At 40.5% G+C, this 14,856-nt stretch overlaps 1 protein-coding gene across 2 annotated transcripts in view; it reads right to left on the reverse strand.

Annotated features, from left to right (window-relative positions):
* Positions 1-8,995: 8,995 nt before the first annotated feature.
* The window catches only part of RWDD2B (RWD domain containing 2B), a 9,061-nt gene continuing 3,200 nt past the window's right edge, over positions 8,996-14,856 (reverse strand). Inside the window, exons 1-5 of one of the 2 annotated variants that reach the window (XM_017541923.2) lie at positions 13,375-13,410; positions 11,622-11,848; positions 11,467-11,534; positions 10,988-11,350; positions 8,996-9,899 (exon numbers count right to left, since the gene is read on the reverse strand). In XM_017541923.2, the coding sequence (XP_017397412.1) occupies positions 9,665-9,899; positions 10,988-11,350; positions 11,467-11,534; positions 11,622-11,828 (873 nt within the window). In that variant the 5' untranslated portion in view covers positions 11,829-11,848; positions 13,375-13,410 and the 3' untranslated portion in view covers positions 8,996-9,664. Of the gene's footprint in view, positions 9,900-10,987; positions 11,351-11,466; positions 11,535-11,621; positions 11,849-13,374; positions 13,411-14,856 lie in introns of those variants that run through there. The other variant, XM_017541922.2, reaches the window with a different exon arrangement.

Consider the following 14,856-nt stretch of genomic DNA (forward strand, 5'->3'; position numbering starts at 1 on the left):
TCTCAAAAAAAAAAAAAAAAGAAGAAGAAAGAAATGTTTCAATACTTTTAAGACTTCAGAAATCAGGTTGGGAGTTTAAAAAAAACACAAGATTTGAAACTCTTCTTCATTCATGATTATTAATATTAGAAATTCTTGTTTTCACAGATTGAGTTTTACATCAGAATTATAGCCTTTTTCCCTAAGTAAATATTGAGCATGTCTTACAGAAGTCTGATGTTAAAATAATATTACCCATCCAGACAACTTTGTGAGGAGGAAAATCAGATATCAAGTACTTAAAAATATATTTCCACAGGCTGGGCACAGTGGCTCACGCCTGTAATCACAGCACTTTGGGATCCACACCAGCGGCTGTCGCTCGATCCCCTTCATGGAGATTATATACAGGTTTTTGGCTCCTGTGTTGTCAGCACAGTTGATCACAGCTCCTACTAGAAAGACGCAAGAAAACCCGAACTTTCGCACCAGAGGACCCAACACATCCTCGCTTCCACATCTTGAATGCCAGAAAGAAGGAAAAAAGTATTTTTTTAGTTTTTTAAGAAAACTTCTTATTTAAATAGCAGCAACACTACATGAGTAGTAAATGCCAGGAGAACATTTGTCAGCTGGGATCCCTAGAGAGTCAACTGAACAAATAAGATATAATAGTTTGCTAACATTACAATATAAATGTTCAATAAGAATAATTTCAGTATATATCAACTACAACTTATCACAATTCAACTTGAGATTTGAGCAGAGACAAACATCCAAACTATATCAGAGGGATTTAAAAGAAAAGAAAATAACCATAATAGTAATAGAGGAATATGTAGGTGAACTTCCAGTTCAAAATAGCATCTGTTAGCAGCCCCTCCCAAATTTGGACACACACAAAAAAAATTAATGAAAACATTGAGGAAGACAAAAATGGCATAACTAAAACTAAAACTGATGAAAAACACATTTCCAGAATCTAGAAGGAAACTGTAATATTCAGTCTGGACTCATGAAGTCAATAAGGCAGGAAGGAGATACAGATACATGTATATATATTTCCCTACCACATAAAACTATGTCCTTTCATGCTGGTCTAAACCCTACTCCCATCTGCCCTACAAAGCCCTTCCTTCCCATATACTTTTTGGAATTGCAGCTCCGTGACTAACCAATATTCACCCTCAACACTTGTTCCCAGCTTGGCTAACGACAGTGCTTCCCCAGCAGCCTCTCATGACTTATGTTTATTGTCTAAAATCCCACCTACCTCAGGGGTCTGCAGAGAAGAACAGGATCCTCTTTGCTTCAACTTTCCTTAAAAAAATAAATCATTCTTTTCAGGCTGCTGTCAACAGAATATACATTCTGACATCTGTCCTCTTACCAGCCTCCTGGTCACTCCCTTTTAGTCTCTAAAGACTTTAGCGTTTGGCTCTCCAACCTCATTCCAAATATCATCCTGGATGGTCTTTTTAAAGTCCTAATTAGGTCCATGTGGAATATCTGTCCACTGCTTAGCCTCTCCGAACATTTGTCAACTGGGATCCTTAGAAAGTCAACTGAACAAATAAGATGTAATAGTTCGATAACATCACAAAATAAACATACATAAGGATAATGTCAGTATATATCAGCTATTCATCACAATTCAACATGAGATTTAATCTTCATCTCTCATATCATTTTCCTCCATTTCACTTCATCTACCGTACCACAGTCATATCCTGATATTACTGTTGTACCAGAGTGAGTAAAGAAAATCAACACCAAGACAAAAGTATGTCAAATTGCAGGGTCTTTATTGCCAGTGGCCACGGAGGACTCATGTCTCTCCAACCCGTAGCCCCAAGCTCAGCGGGAGCAAGGTATTTAAGCTGCAAAACTATATCCTTGTTTCGGGTGGCTCAGGGATGGGCAAGGCAAGCTGTTTGTACAGAAGCTAAAGTCAGCAGTTTGTTGCAAGGGAAGGGGTGTAGCAGTAGAAATTTTTAACCTTAGAAAATAACACTTCTGAGAATTGCAATACAATAACAGTTCTGAGAACTACAACTCTGCTCAGGGCCCAGGTGGTTTTTCTATAAGATGGCAGTGCTTAAGCTTTCTATTTTAGCCCCATCTCATTACTACTTACATTTTCCCAATTTCACCCCACTCTTGGGTCACAATCCCCTCTTGCCAGATTCCTCATTTAACTGTTTCCACCTAGACATTCTTCAAGGAAATCTTGACCTTGCATTGTCCCTTATACTTTTTCCCTAACTCTAAGGACTCTTATCTCTTTACTTCCTTCATTATTGACTTCAGATTTCATGATCTTTTGTATCAATCACTATCTTACCAATAACAATAAGTCTCTTGTTCATCTACTCTTTCAGCCTATTCATCTGGAGAAACCAAACACTACACAAAGCCAGTTATTTGTTTTCAGCTTTTTTTTTTCTTACCAGAGAAATGTTGAACACTACCTGGAAAACAAACAATTTAGTCAACAGAAGCTTTAAACCACTAAGCATTAATGATTCCAAGCCTTAGTTTTCTCTTCATTACAGCCCAAAAAATGTACCATATTTCTGTATTTTCTAGGACTCCCTACAATTAATTATTTGAACAGTTCTTCAAAACTCTGACCATTCTACCTTCCTCCTTGACTTCAACGGATGACTTTTCCTCCCATTTCACAGGACAAGAGGATGATCAGATTATATACCATAACTTTCCAATAGCAAACACGTAAATTGGGCTGATGATGATAATTTTTTTTTTTTCCTGAGACAGAGTCTCACACTGTTGCCCAGGCTATAGTGCAGTGGCGCAATCTTGGCTCACTACAATCTCTGCCCTCTGGGTTCAAGCAATTCTCCTGCCTCAGCATCCCAAGTAGCTGGGACTACAGGCGTGCACCACCACACCCAACTAATTTTTTTGTATTTTTAGTAGCAACCGGGTTTCACCATGTTGGCCAGGATGGTCTCAATCTCCCGACCTCGTGATATACCCGCCTTGGCCACCCAACGTGCTGGGATTACAGGCGTGAACCACTGCGCCCAGCCGGCTGATGATTATTTTACACTGTTTAACTGAATGGTTGCTAAAATAGTAAAATTCTCCTATACCCTCCGAAATGTTCTTTCATTGCCCTTGCCATTTCCCTAGGACTTCTCTGACCTCCCCTTGATTCCTGACTAAAGTGTTAATTGCTGATTTATGAGGAGGCTTCTAAAATCCCATTCCAGCCCTAGACGTGTGACTATTCCAATGGATGGTGACCGTGTCATATTGGTTGTTAAGTATGTTGAATATCATCCCTTCCCACAAACCTTCCTTGCATCTTCAACTATAATCCCTCCATAATTCTGTTTAAAAAGAAGTGTCAAAGATGAGGGGAAAAAAAATAAATGCACAAGGCTAGTCATTGCTGCACCACTTCAAAGTCAAAATGAAGGACTAGAACAACACAAATATCCATCAACTGGATGCCAGTTGAAAAAATATGGTACAACTACATAATGTAATACTATATAGCTATTAAAGGAAATGAGAAATATGTCTATATACTGCTCTGGAGTGAGCCTCACAGTCTTTTTGGTTATTTGGTTTGCTTGTTTTTCTGTTTATGGAGACAGAGTCTCACTCTGTTGCCCAGGTTGGAGTGCAGTGGTGCCATTACAGCTCACTGCAGTCTTGAATCGGGCTCAAGTGATCCTCCCACCTTAGCCTCTCAAGTGGCTGGGATCAAAGGCATGCACCACCATGCCTGGCCAATTTTTTTCTTTTTTTGTAGAGATGAGGTCTCGCCATCTTGCCCAGCCTGGTCTCAACTACTCAGGCTCAAGTTATCGTCTTGCCTCAGCTTCCCAAATGCTGGGATTACAGGTGTGAGCTACTACACCAGCCTCATCCCACCAGGCTTTAAAATGTGAGGTATTGCCATAGCAATCTGTAGTGTCGGTTAGGAATAAACAGTATGTGGATTGACATTCAATACCAGGTGCTGTCAGGGGCATGGAGCAACTGGAAGTCTTATACTGGTGGGATTGCAATATAGTACAACCACTCTGGAAAACAGTTTGTTAGTTTCTAGCAAAGTTAGTACTACATTTTTTTAAAAAAGATAATTTAAATACCTACTTCACACCATACTCTAAAACAAATTGCTGATGACTGAATGTTAAAATTGAAGCCATAGTATAACACACAGGGATGTACATGTCATAAAAGTACAAATACATTTATGGGAATGATAAATGCTTTCAGGGTGGGGCTTAAGACGGCCAAGCGGTCAGACGCGGTGGCTCACGCCTGTAATTTCAGCACTGTGGGAGGTTGAGGGGGGCAGATCACTTGAGCCCAGGAGTTCAAGACCAGCTTGGCCAACATGGTGAAACCCCGTCTCTACTAAAAATTCGAAAATTAGCCAGGTGTGGTGGTGCATGCCTGTAATCCCAGCTACTCGGGAGACTGAGGCTGGAGAATCGCTTGAACCCGGGAGGAGGAGGTGGCTGTGAGCTGAGATTGCACCATTGCACTCCAGCCTGGGCAGCAAGAGAGAAACTCCGTGTCAGATAATAATAATAATAAATGTTCGCATAGATTTGTTGATAAAAAACAAAACAAACCCAAATTAAAAAGCTATACGACTTCATGACCAAATAGTGAATTGGTTTTATGAAATTAATTCCAATGCACTCAGACAACAGAATGTTTTTGAAAATGTTTAAAATTGTTATGAAAATCTTTACAATCTATTGTTTAATGAAAGAAGGCAGATACAAAGTAGCATGCACAGTATTTTTTTTTAAAGAAAACCCCACATATAGACACATGCAAAAATAAAATACTAGAAAAAATGTAAAACCAAGATTTAATATTGGAAGAGTAGAAATGACTGTATTTAATAGAGAAAGAGTAGAAAATTTAATATAGGAAGAGTAAAAAGTCCAAAGACACAGGATTGTGGGTGACTTTAAAATCCAGTTACTTCCAATCTTCCTATAATGGCATATGTGTAATCCATATATATAATACCTATATGTATTATAACATGCATATAATACATATATATATAATACGTTATATATCACATTTAAATAATATATATAATTTGTAAGTGGGAGGAACAAGGGAGAGCAGATTTACAAAATCCGAAAAGCCAAATGTCCCAGTCTGGGGGAAAAGCCTCGATTTCGGTAATTCCCTGGTTAAAATCAAGAAACACCCTGAACTTCGAAGGCACCACCTGGGTCCCAGGGTGCACAATTCCTCTAATCCCCCAGTTGCAGCAATGTGGGGGATTAGAGGAAAGTCCCTAGAATAAGGATCGGTGCCTCTTTATCCAAAAGATAATCAGCGTCAACAACAACAAAAAATAAACAAAAAGTCCAACTCGGAACCAATACACCATCTGGCTAGCCTGCGAGCTGCCCACTCGGGAGCCGCCCACTCGGGAGCCGAGTCCGCAGCTTAGGACTCAAACCCGGGTTTGGGAGCGTCGGCCGAGATTTGACGGCAGTGACGCGACCTGCCTGTATGTCCCCGCGCTCACAGCTTCCCGGCAAGCCACGAGCTAGTGCTTCCGGGTCACGTCGGCCCAGGAAGGCGCACGCGCGAAGCATCGCCAGCGCCACTTCGCGCTCTTAGGCTGCGTGTGGGGTCCGCAGGTGATCGGGAGCTGCCTGGGTCACAAGAGAAGGCCTATCAGTGACAGCCCCAGAGCGCCTAGGAGCCTTGCGATATCCGGGTGTCTGTAGGCAGCCAGCAGACACCTCCACGCTGAGCTGGAATCGTCCCTCACCGGGCCCTGCCCCTCTAGGGAATGGCAAAGGACATTACGACCTACATTCCTTCCCGGACCTGATGGTTTCAGATTGGCAGATTGTGCCTAAGTGGAAGACTCGTGGTGCTCCTTTGCTTAATTTTTATGGACTCTGTTTTCTTAAGTAGTTCTAATAATCACTGGGAGTTGCGGGTGCGGGAACGTAATTTCTGCGTCTGCCCTTAAACACCATTAACCCTTGGCTGCGTTGCTGCTTTTACGGAATTTCACCAATGATCTGTTATTTTTTAGTTTAAAAAAGATAGCTGGGTAACAGTTTTCATTTAGGTGCTGAAAAGCAATCAGTTCTGCACAACAGCAGATACATATTTTTTTAATGCAGTTTGACTTAATGTGCAGATGACAAGACTGGCTTTGACTTTTTTATTCAAAACACACTAATTTGAATTTGTGGGATTAAATTTAGATATTTCGGGGGTTTCTTTGGTAAGAATACTATTGTTTGTATAGCAAACACTTGTACAAATAAAAGGGTATGTGGCCATTATTTCCTGCCCATACTTGTTTTCTTTATAAAATGTAATTTTTAAACATAATTTGACTTGAAACTGTTTCAATATTTATCTTTTTTTTTTTTTTTTTTTTGAGACGGAGTTTCACTCATGTTACCCAGGCTGGAGTGCAATGGCGCGATCTCGGCTCACCACAACCTCCGCCTCCTGGGTTCAGGCAATTCTCCTGCCTCAGCCTCCTGAGTAGCTGGGATTACAGGCACACACCACCATGCCCAGCTAATTTTTTGTATTTTTGGTAGAGACGGGGTTTCACCATGTTGACCAGGATGGTCTCGATCTCTTGACCTCGTGATCCACCCGCCTCGGCCTCCCAAAGTGCTGGGATTACAGGCTTGAGCCACCGCGCCCGGCCAATTTATCATTTTTTATAGGTGATTCCAGTTCAAAATATTTATAACATTAATATATTGAGAAATTGTCATTGTTGAACAAATTTTTTATGTGCAATCATATGGAATATTTTACATTTAAGGGTGTTTATATATCAAGTATATATATAATCATTGGTAGAAACTGCGCTGGGCATGGTGGCTCACACCTATAATTCCAGCACTTTGAGAGGCTGAGGTGGGTGGATCACCTGAGGTCAGGAGTTCAAGACCAGCCTGGCCAACAGTGAATCCTTCTACTAAAAATACAAAAAGTAGCGAGCATGGTGGCACCCACTTTTAATCTCAGCTACTCAGGAGGCCGAGGTGGGAGAATCACTTGAACCCAGGCGCGGAGGTTGCAGTGAGCCAAGATCATGCCACTGCACTGGAGCCTGGATGACAGAGCCAGATTGTCTCCAAACAAACAAAAAAACAAACAAAACCTAAGAAAGCTATATTGTTTAAACTCTAACATTTCACTACATTTATCCATTCTCAAAAGAACTTGCTAATCACCAGACTGGAAAATCTGTCCTTCCCTGACTTACTATGACTTAATCATAAATGTCTAAATTTGACAAGTGTCCCAGGAGAGAAAACTTAACAAAACTATTCTGTTGCATTTTGTTTAGGTGACATTTGAGATCTGCATGTTATACATAGTAACCTAGTGTTTTGTTTTTTTTTTTTAAGATGGGGTTTCACCATGAAGGTCAGGCTGGTCTTGAACTCCTGACCTCAGGTGATTCACCCACTTCGGCCTCCCAAAGTGCTAGGCGTGAGCCACCGTGCCCGGCAGTAATCTAGTTTTTAATAAAACATGTAGAGACCGAAAAAGTTTTAGCAGTTTAGCTGCTACTTTAGCTGCTTAAAGTAATATATGCATCATCTGCCCCTTTGGTGGTACCAGTGTCCGATTCCATTCTCTGTAGGGTAGTTCATACAAATCTGCTAGTCACTGGAGGAATCAGAAACTAGACACATGGCTAGTCCATCTGGCTGTCTGGTGGCAGCAGAGGAAGAACTGGATTTCCAGGGCAACTGACAGGGTGACAGGACTGGACAGCAGGGAGGAAATCTAGGGAGGTACATAAGATTTAGGTCCAATACAAGCACTGTGCTTTAAATACCATTCTGATTCTCATTTGTGTTTAATCACCTTTATATTTAATATCTATCCATATTGTCTTCTTCCATTTTATTCCTGTAGATTTCTACATTGTATTACATAATATATGCTATCTTTTACTTACTGATTCATTTTATGATGAGTCCAGTGTTTTTACTAACTTAAGGCATCGTCTTTCACCCCAACACCATTCCTCAACTAAGTCTGACTGGTCAAGAATAATCCAGGCCAGGCGTGGTGGCTCACGCCTGTAATCCCAGCACTTTGGGAGGCTAAGGTGAGCAGATGCAAACAGAAAACACTGTATAAATACAGGCCAGGCGTGGTGGCTCACGCCTGTAATCCCAGCACTTTAGGAGGCCAAGGCAGGTGGATCACAAGGTCAGGAGTTCAAGACCAGACAGGCCAAGACAGAGAAACCCTGTTTCTACTAAAAATACAAAAAAAGTTAGCTGGGCATGGTGGTGGGCACCTGTAAGCCCAGCCACTCAGGAGGCTGAGGCAGAGAATTGCTTGAACCTGGGAGACAGAGGAGGTTGCAGTGAGCTGAGACAGCACCACTGCACTCCAGCCTGGGCGAAACAGCAAGACTCCATCTCAAAANAAAAAAAAAAAAAAAAAAAAAAAAAAAAAAAAAAAAAAAAAAAAAAAAAAAAAAAAAAAAAAAAAAATTATCCAACACCTGGTGCCAACCTGAGTGCTAGTATTATTAGTAAATAATGAATGCTATTTATTATACTAAGTGCTATTTGTTAGTAAATAATAAACGTTTTTGGAACTGATTTATAGAGGGCCTCAAAAACCAGGTAGTGTGTTTATTTAATGCTAGGTCAATTTGGCAAAAATAAATGCACAGAAAGCCATTTCCAAGACAAAAAAATGTCAGAATACAATTTGCTAAATTTTCTAAATTACTAATTTGATGAACTGTTGAGACTTGTTAAAAAAGTTCGGGCCCTACTCATGCCTCAGCCTTGTGTAAGGGAAGCCCAGGAGCAGGGCAGAGCATGAGCATACAAAAATAGAGATGAACTGCAAACTCCACTTCAGAAAAACTTCACCTATTTGTATATCAAAAGGCTGGGGTAAATGCAAAACTAAATCTCTGAAACACTATGTTTGACAAACTAGCTTTCAACTGCTAGTAAAAAAAGCCTAAAAATTAAACAAAACTGGTTTTATTTCATAAGACATCTAGAGATAGGCAGCAGCTGGTGTTGGGTCAGCAGCTCAACAATGTGGCAACCGGCATGTTCTTGGTTCTCTTCGCCCTTCCTTCTGTTCTGGTTCAAAGAACTCCTCCAGCTCCAGCCATCACTTTGGTGTTTACGGCATCATGAAGGGGAAGAGGAGGCCTAGCTGCATATATATCTTTAATCAGGAAGCAGAAGTTTTCTGAGAAATCCCAAGGCCAAAGCTGTTTTCTGAGGCCACTGATAGTTGCTAGTTGCAACAGAGGCTGAAAGGGGGCAATTAGCTTTTCTGAAGGGTTCTTCAGTGGAGGCAGGTAAGCAAAGAGTGGGTTGGGAATGGCTGGCAAATTGGAGCACCAACATTACCTTTGTGGATAATAAATTTCTTTTCAAAATGGGCAACTGATATGTGAAGAAATACCTAACAACAATTTTAAGGTTAGAATTTGAAACTCAGTTCTGCTTTCAATCATGATATTTTTAACAGACGCATTTCAGCTATACTGCTTTTTCCTTGTCCCCCACTCCCCAACATTCTAGAATGGAACTAAAATAAAATTACTTACTCTTTCAAGAAAAAGGGGGGGAGGAAGCAAAAGGTCAACAGTGATAAGATAGTTTCAACTACTCTTTTGCTGTCATTGTCCTTCTACACCAAAGAACATCTGGAAAACATCCCCACATGCTTTGGCATTTAAGAACTGATACAGCTGACCGAAGTCCATGTGGTTTCCCCTGGCTCCATTAACACTGAACACTTTTTCTTCAAAAATGGAAAATTTCCTTTGTCTTTCCATTTCATCATTTGTACCATCAAAAGGAATGTCTTCTCGATGGCGAACTAAAATTCTCTTCCAGTTCAATTTTCTGAGTCTGAAAAGAAATTTCCAAAGTAAACATTTTCAAAATGTTTACTAGGGCACTTAAAACAGAAGTTATAAAACAGACTTATCAATGCCTTTTCTTAGAAGTAGTCTACTTTTTACTTTTTTAAAAATAACCTTATTTATTTATTTAGTAGAGACAGGTCTTGCTGTATTGCCTATGCTGGTTTCAAACTCCTGGCTTCAAGTGATACTCCTGCCTCAGCCTCCAAAAATGCTGGGATAACAGGTGTGAGTCATCATGCCCTGCCAAGAAGTCTACTTTTATCTCACAGGGATTTATTTTAATCATATGTGATTCTGGTCATAATCCCATCCCTAAATTTATTTGTTGCCATTACTATGGCCTTGTATCAGTATTTTAGAAATGTAGGAATTACTGAATCCCAAACTACTAATGGACCTTCTCAGAAATTCATTTAGGATATCAGTAAAGAAATGAGAAGACTAGTGGCAATTCTAATGCTTCTAGAAAGCCCCTTACTTCATAGGGTATCCAGTTTGAAGCATCACTAAGATGAAGGAAGAAGCAGATCCATGGAAGTGGATGGGGTCATAGTGACTTGGGCAGGGGCTCAATTCATTCAGCGTATAATTTCAGAATGTCTCCTACACGCACTTGTCAGGTGAGGGGGAAAATGCTGACTACATGTGATTTCTGCCGTATCCACCAACTTGAGAATGAATCCGTACTTACATCCACATCTTTAATACAGTCATGTGTTGCTTAATAGGGAGACATTCTGAGAAATGCATCTTCAGGCTGTTTTGTTGTTGTACCACCACGATACAGTGTACTCACACAAACCTAGATGGTACTTTTTTTTTTAATTTATATTTTTTCATGTGGAAAACCAAATGTCCCAGCACCATTACTGAATATCACTCTGATACTCAATAGTGGGAAGATCAAGTGCCATGTATCAGGTTTCTATATGTGCTCCATTATAATCTTATGGTACCACTGTTTGATGTGTGGTCCATTGTTGACCAAAACGTCACTAGGCAGCACATGACTGTATCTTGTTTAGTATTAAAATGATTGACATGACTTTACAAACGTATGTGAAAGCAAACCTTGACCAGAATTCTTCACAGGCACTTTGTGGGCCTTCCACACAAACAACACCAGGTTTTCCAGGCATACTAAACCCAGACAGGGAAAGCTCCTTTGCCCACTCTAGAATATTCTTTCTTTTGCATTTGTTATAGATATGATGGCTGTAGATCCAGAGTCTCGTGAAGATGAGGTCGATTGACTGGACTGTACTTCCTGTGGTGGGTGAAGATGAAGAATCTCTGCTGACATAGCTAGCAGCGTGTTCTCTAACCCACTCTGTGGCATTCAGTATACAAACATCTCCATGACAATGTTTTTGCAAGAATGCAGTCAGATCTGTGTTCAGCTGAGTCTGCTGGGATCTACTCAATAATACTGATCTAATAGAAAAGATATAAGAAAAAAATTATGTTGGAACAGAAGACAAACTCAAGAATTGCTTTTATTTTCAGCTTAATTTTGACCTCTCAAGTTGGCCAGAACTTCTGTAACGTACCTGACAGTAATTTCAGGCAGAACTGCCGGGTATTTAAAGGGAAGAATACAGGCCAGAGAAAACATCGCCTGATTAAAGAGAAGAAGAAATAGTGCACTAACCAATGTTTGAAGTCTCAACATGTTTCAATCCTTTCAAAAGCAAAATTGAATTACCATTGTTTCCTCAGATACATCCAGGTTCATATTGATAGTAAAGTAAACTTTTGAAGATCGCCCCTCCATTGTCTTCTTTTCAATACAATCTTTCAGTTCTGCTACAGCCAGCTGGTCATTCACTATGAGCTCATTCTCACCAGGGAACATACTGGCTAGCAGGTCTAACTCAGCAAGCTGGGCCTCCGCCTGCTCTATCTCAATCATTTTTGGACATCTGTAAGTTTCTAAGGAGGTAAAGATAACAGACTATTTACATATGCAATCTTGGAAGAATTCAATAGATCAACATAAGTACTAAAATTATATTTGATTTCTTCATAAATTGTACAATTTAATTAGTCTCTTTCCCCTTTACTCTACTTTCAGATATAATATGCTAAGTCTTATGCTAAGACCAGCCTGGGCAACATATTGAGACCATCTCTATAAAAAAACAAAAAACAAAAAACCTCTTAATAGTAAGTAGACACCACATTCCTCTGTGTCTAGACAGTTGAAAGGACATTTTGAGCTACCATAATGGGCAATTTCATCAAAGTAAACCAATTATGCAGTCAAAAAGCTGTATTGATAATTTAGCCAGAAGAGAGGCTATGACTGGTTACATTGGAAAACCAGAATGAACAGAATAAGTCAGAGAGTGGTTATGTGGATGGCCAATTTCTTCTTTTTAAGTATATATTAATGTTTATTAGTTTTGATTTTTTTTTTTTGAGACAGGGTCTACCTCTGTCACCCCAGCTGTAGTCCAGTGGCATGATCCCAGCTCACTGCAGCCTTAACTTCCCACACTCAAGCAATCCTTCCACCTCAGACTTCTGAGTAGCTGGGACCACAGGTATGCACTGCCAGCTACATTTTTTATTTGTAGAAACAAGGTCTTGCTATGTTGCCCAGGCTGGTCTTGACCCCCTCGACTCAAGCAATCCTTCCACCTCAGCCTCCCAAAGTGCTAGCATTACAGGCGTCAGCCACTGTGCCTGACATTTATTCGTTTTTAAGAAGCAGAAGAACATAAAGAGAAAAATAAACGCTTATTGTCCCGTAGCTTAAGTAACCCCTGTTAACATGAAAACATTTTAGGCATTATACATATACATATATGGGAAATGCTGGTATAATGTATAAATAATATACAATGTGAGATATATTACAGTATATATATTTAAAATGTATCCGAAGCATATATGATGTACTTTTTCCTCCTATTTCCTATCTCCCTCTCCACCAAATATATTTTGTAGCTCTATTCACTGTCAACATATAGTGATCTACCTCATTCTTTGTAATTGTTGCCTGTTACACTGAATCATATAGATATGCCATAACTTATTTCTTTACCTATTGATGGGCATTTGGGTTGTTTCCATATTTTTACTAATATGAACAATTCCATAATGCAAGTTCTTTTTATATATACCGTATGGTAAACTGAATACTGTGTATTCAAGAATAAACTTATAAAGGTGGATTGTTGGAGTGACAGGTACATTTTTAATTTTGACAGATATTGCCAAGTTGCTTTCTAGAAAGTTGCCATACAGAAGTTTAAAACTGTCCCCAGTCCCCTGATTTTCTTTAAAAATTCTTAACACATAGTTCCTTTTGGCCTAGCACAGTGGTTCACACCTATAATCTGAGCACTTTGGGAGGCTGAGGAGGGCGGATGGCTTGAGTCCAGTTCAAAACCAGCCAGGGCAACATAGCGAAACCCTGTCTCTACTAAAAAATAATAAAAAAAAAAAATTACCTGGGTGTGGTGGTACATGCCTGTAGTCCCAGCTACTTGAGAGGCTGAGGTGAGAGGATTACTTGAGCCTGGGAGGTGGAAGTTGCAGTGAGACTAAATCATATCACTGCACTCCAGCCTGGGTGACAGAGCAAGACTGTCTCAAAAAAAACACACACACACAAAAGACCCTAAACCATAGTTCCTTTTATCAATCTCTTCTTTTATAGATTTCAAGCTGTATGTCCTTTTTTTTTTTTGAGACAGAGTCTTGCTTTGTCGCCCAGGCTGGAATGCAGTGGTGCGATCTCAGCTCACTGCAACCTCTGCCTTCCAGACTCAAACAATTCTCCTGCCTGAGCCTCCCAAGTATCTGGGATTACAGGCACAGGCCACCATGCCCAGCTAATTTTTTGTATTTTTAGTAGAGAGTAGAGGCAGGATATCATCATGTTGGCCAGGCTGGTCTTAAACTCCTGACAGGTGATCTACCTGGCTTGGCCTCCCAAAGTGCTAGGATTATAGGTGTAAGCCACTGTGCCGGGCCGTAACTGGTTTAGTATTTATCCTAGACAAAAGCAATCCTAATTGGGCGACAGATTATATGGGCACAATTCTTTTTTTTTTGAGATGGAGTCTGATTCTGTTGCCCAGGCTGGAGTGCAGTGGCATGATCTCGGCTCACTGCAACCTCCGCCTCCTGGGTTCAAGCGATTCTGCCTCAGCCTCCCAAGTACCTGAGATTACAGATGGGGTACTTGGCCAAGCTGGTCTTCAACTCCTGACCTCATGATCCACCCGCCTTGGCCTCCCAAAGTGCTGGGATTACAGGAGTGAGCCACTGTGCCTAACCTGGGCACAATTCTTATTTGTGACTTCTCAGAGTCTTGTTAGATCCCAGTATGCACTGTGAATTTCCAAGAGGGGTGTTCAGTATGTCTGACTCCTGAACATGATCTTCCAGACCAAATGACATTAGCCCTCCTTTCCACAGAACAGAGCAGAATCCCTTGCTTTGCCATGTAGTCACCTGATTTTAAGTAGTTTAAATATAAGCATCTTCAGAGAAGATGGTGGGTAGTTTTGGTAATATTCATACATATATTAATAATATATATTAATATATTAATTAATGTCTATTAATGTTTAATTTGAAGTTTTCCTTTTCTAATAACTGTTGGAGCTGCAACATTCCTCCTTTAATCACAATGTTTTTTCTTTTTGAGACAGAGTTTTGCTCTTGTTGCCCAGGCTGGAGTGAAATGGTGTATTCTAGGCTCACTGCAACCTCTGCCTCCCAGGTTTAAGTGATTCTCCTGCCTCAGCCTCCCAAGTAGCTGGGACTACAGGCACACACCACCATGCCCAGCTAATTTTTTGTAGTTTTAGTAGAGACGGGGTTTCACCATGTTGACCAGGATGGTCTCGATCTCTTGACCTCGTGATCCACCCGCCTCGGCCTCCCAAAGTGCTGGGATTACAGGCTTGAGCCACCGCGCCCGG

The sequence above is a fragment of the Cebus imitator genome, unplaced genomic scaffold, assembly GCF_001604975.1.
Source record: "Cebus imitator isolate Cc_AM_T3 unplaced genomic scaffold, Cebus_imitator-1.0 Scaffold138, whole genome shotgun sequence".
Classification (NCBI taxonomy): Eukaryota; Metazoa; Chordata; class Mammalia; order Primates; family Cebidae; genus Cebus; species Cebus imitator.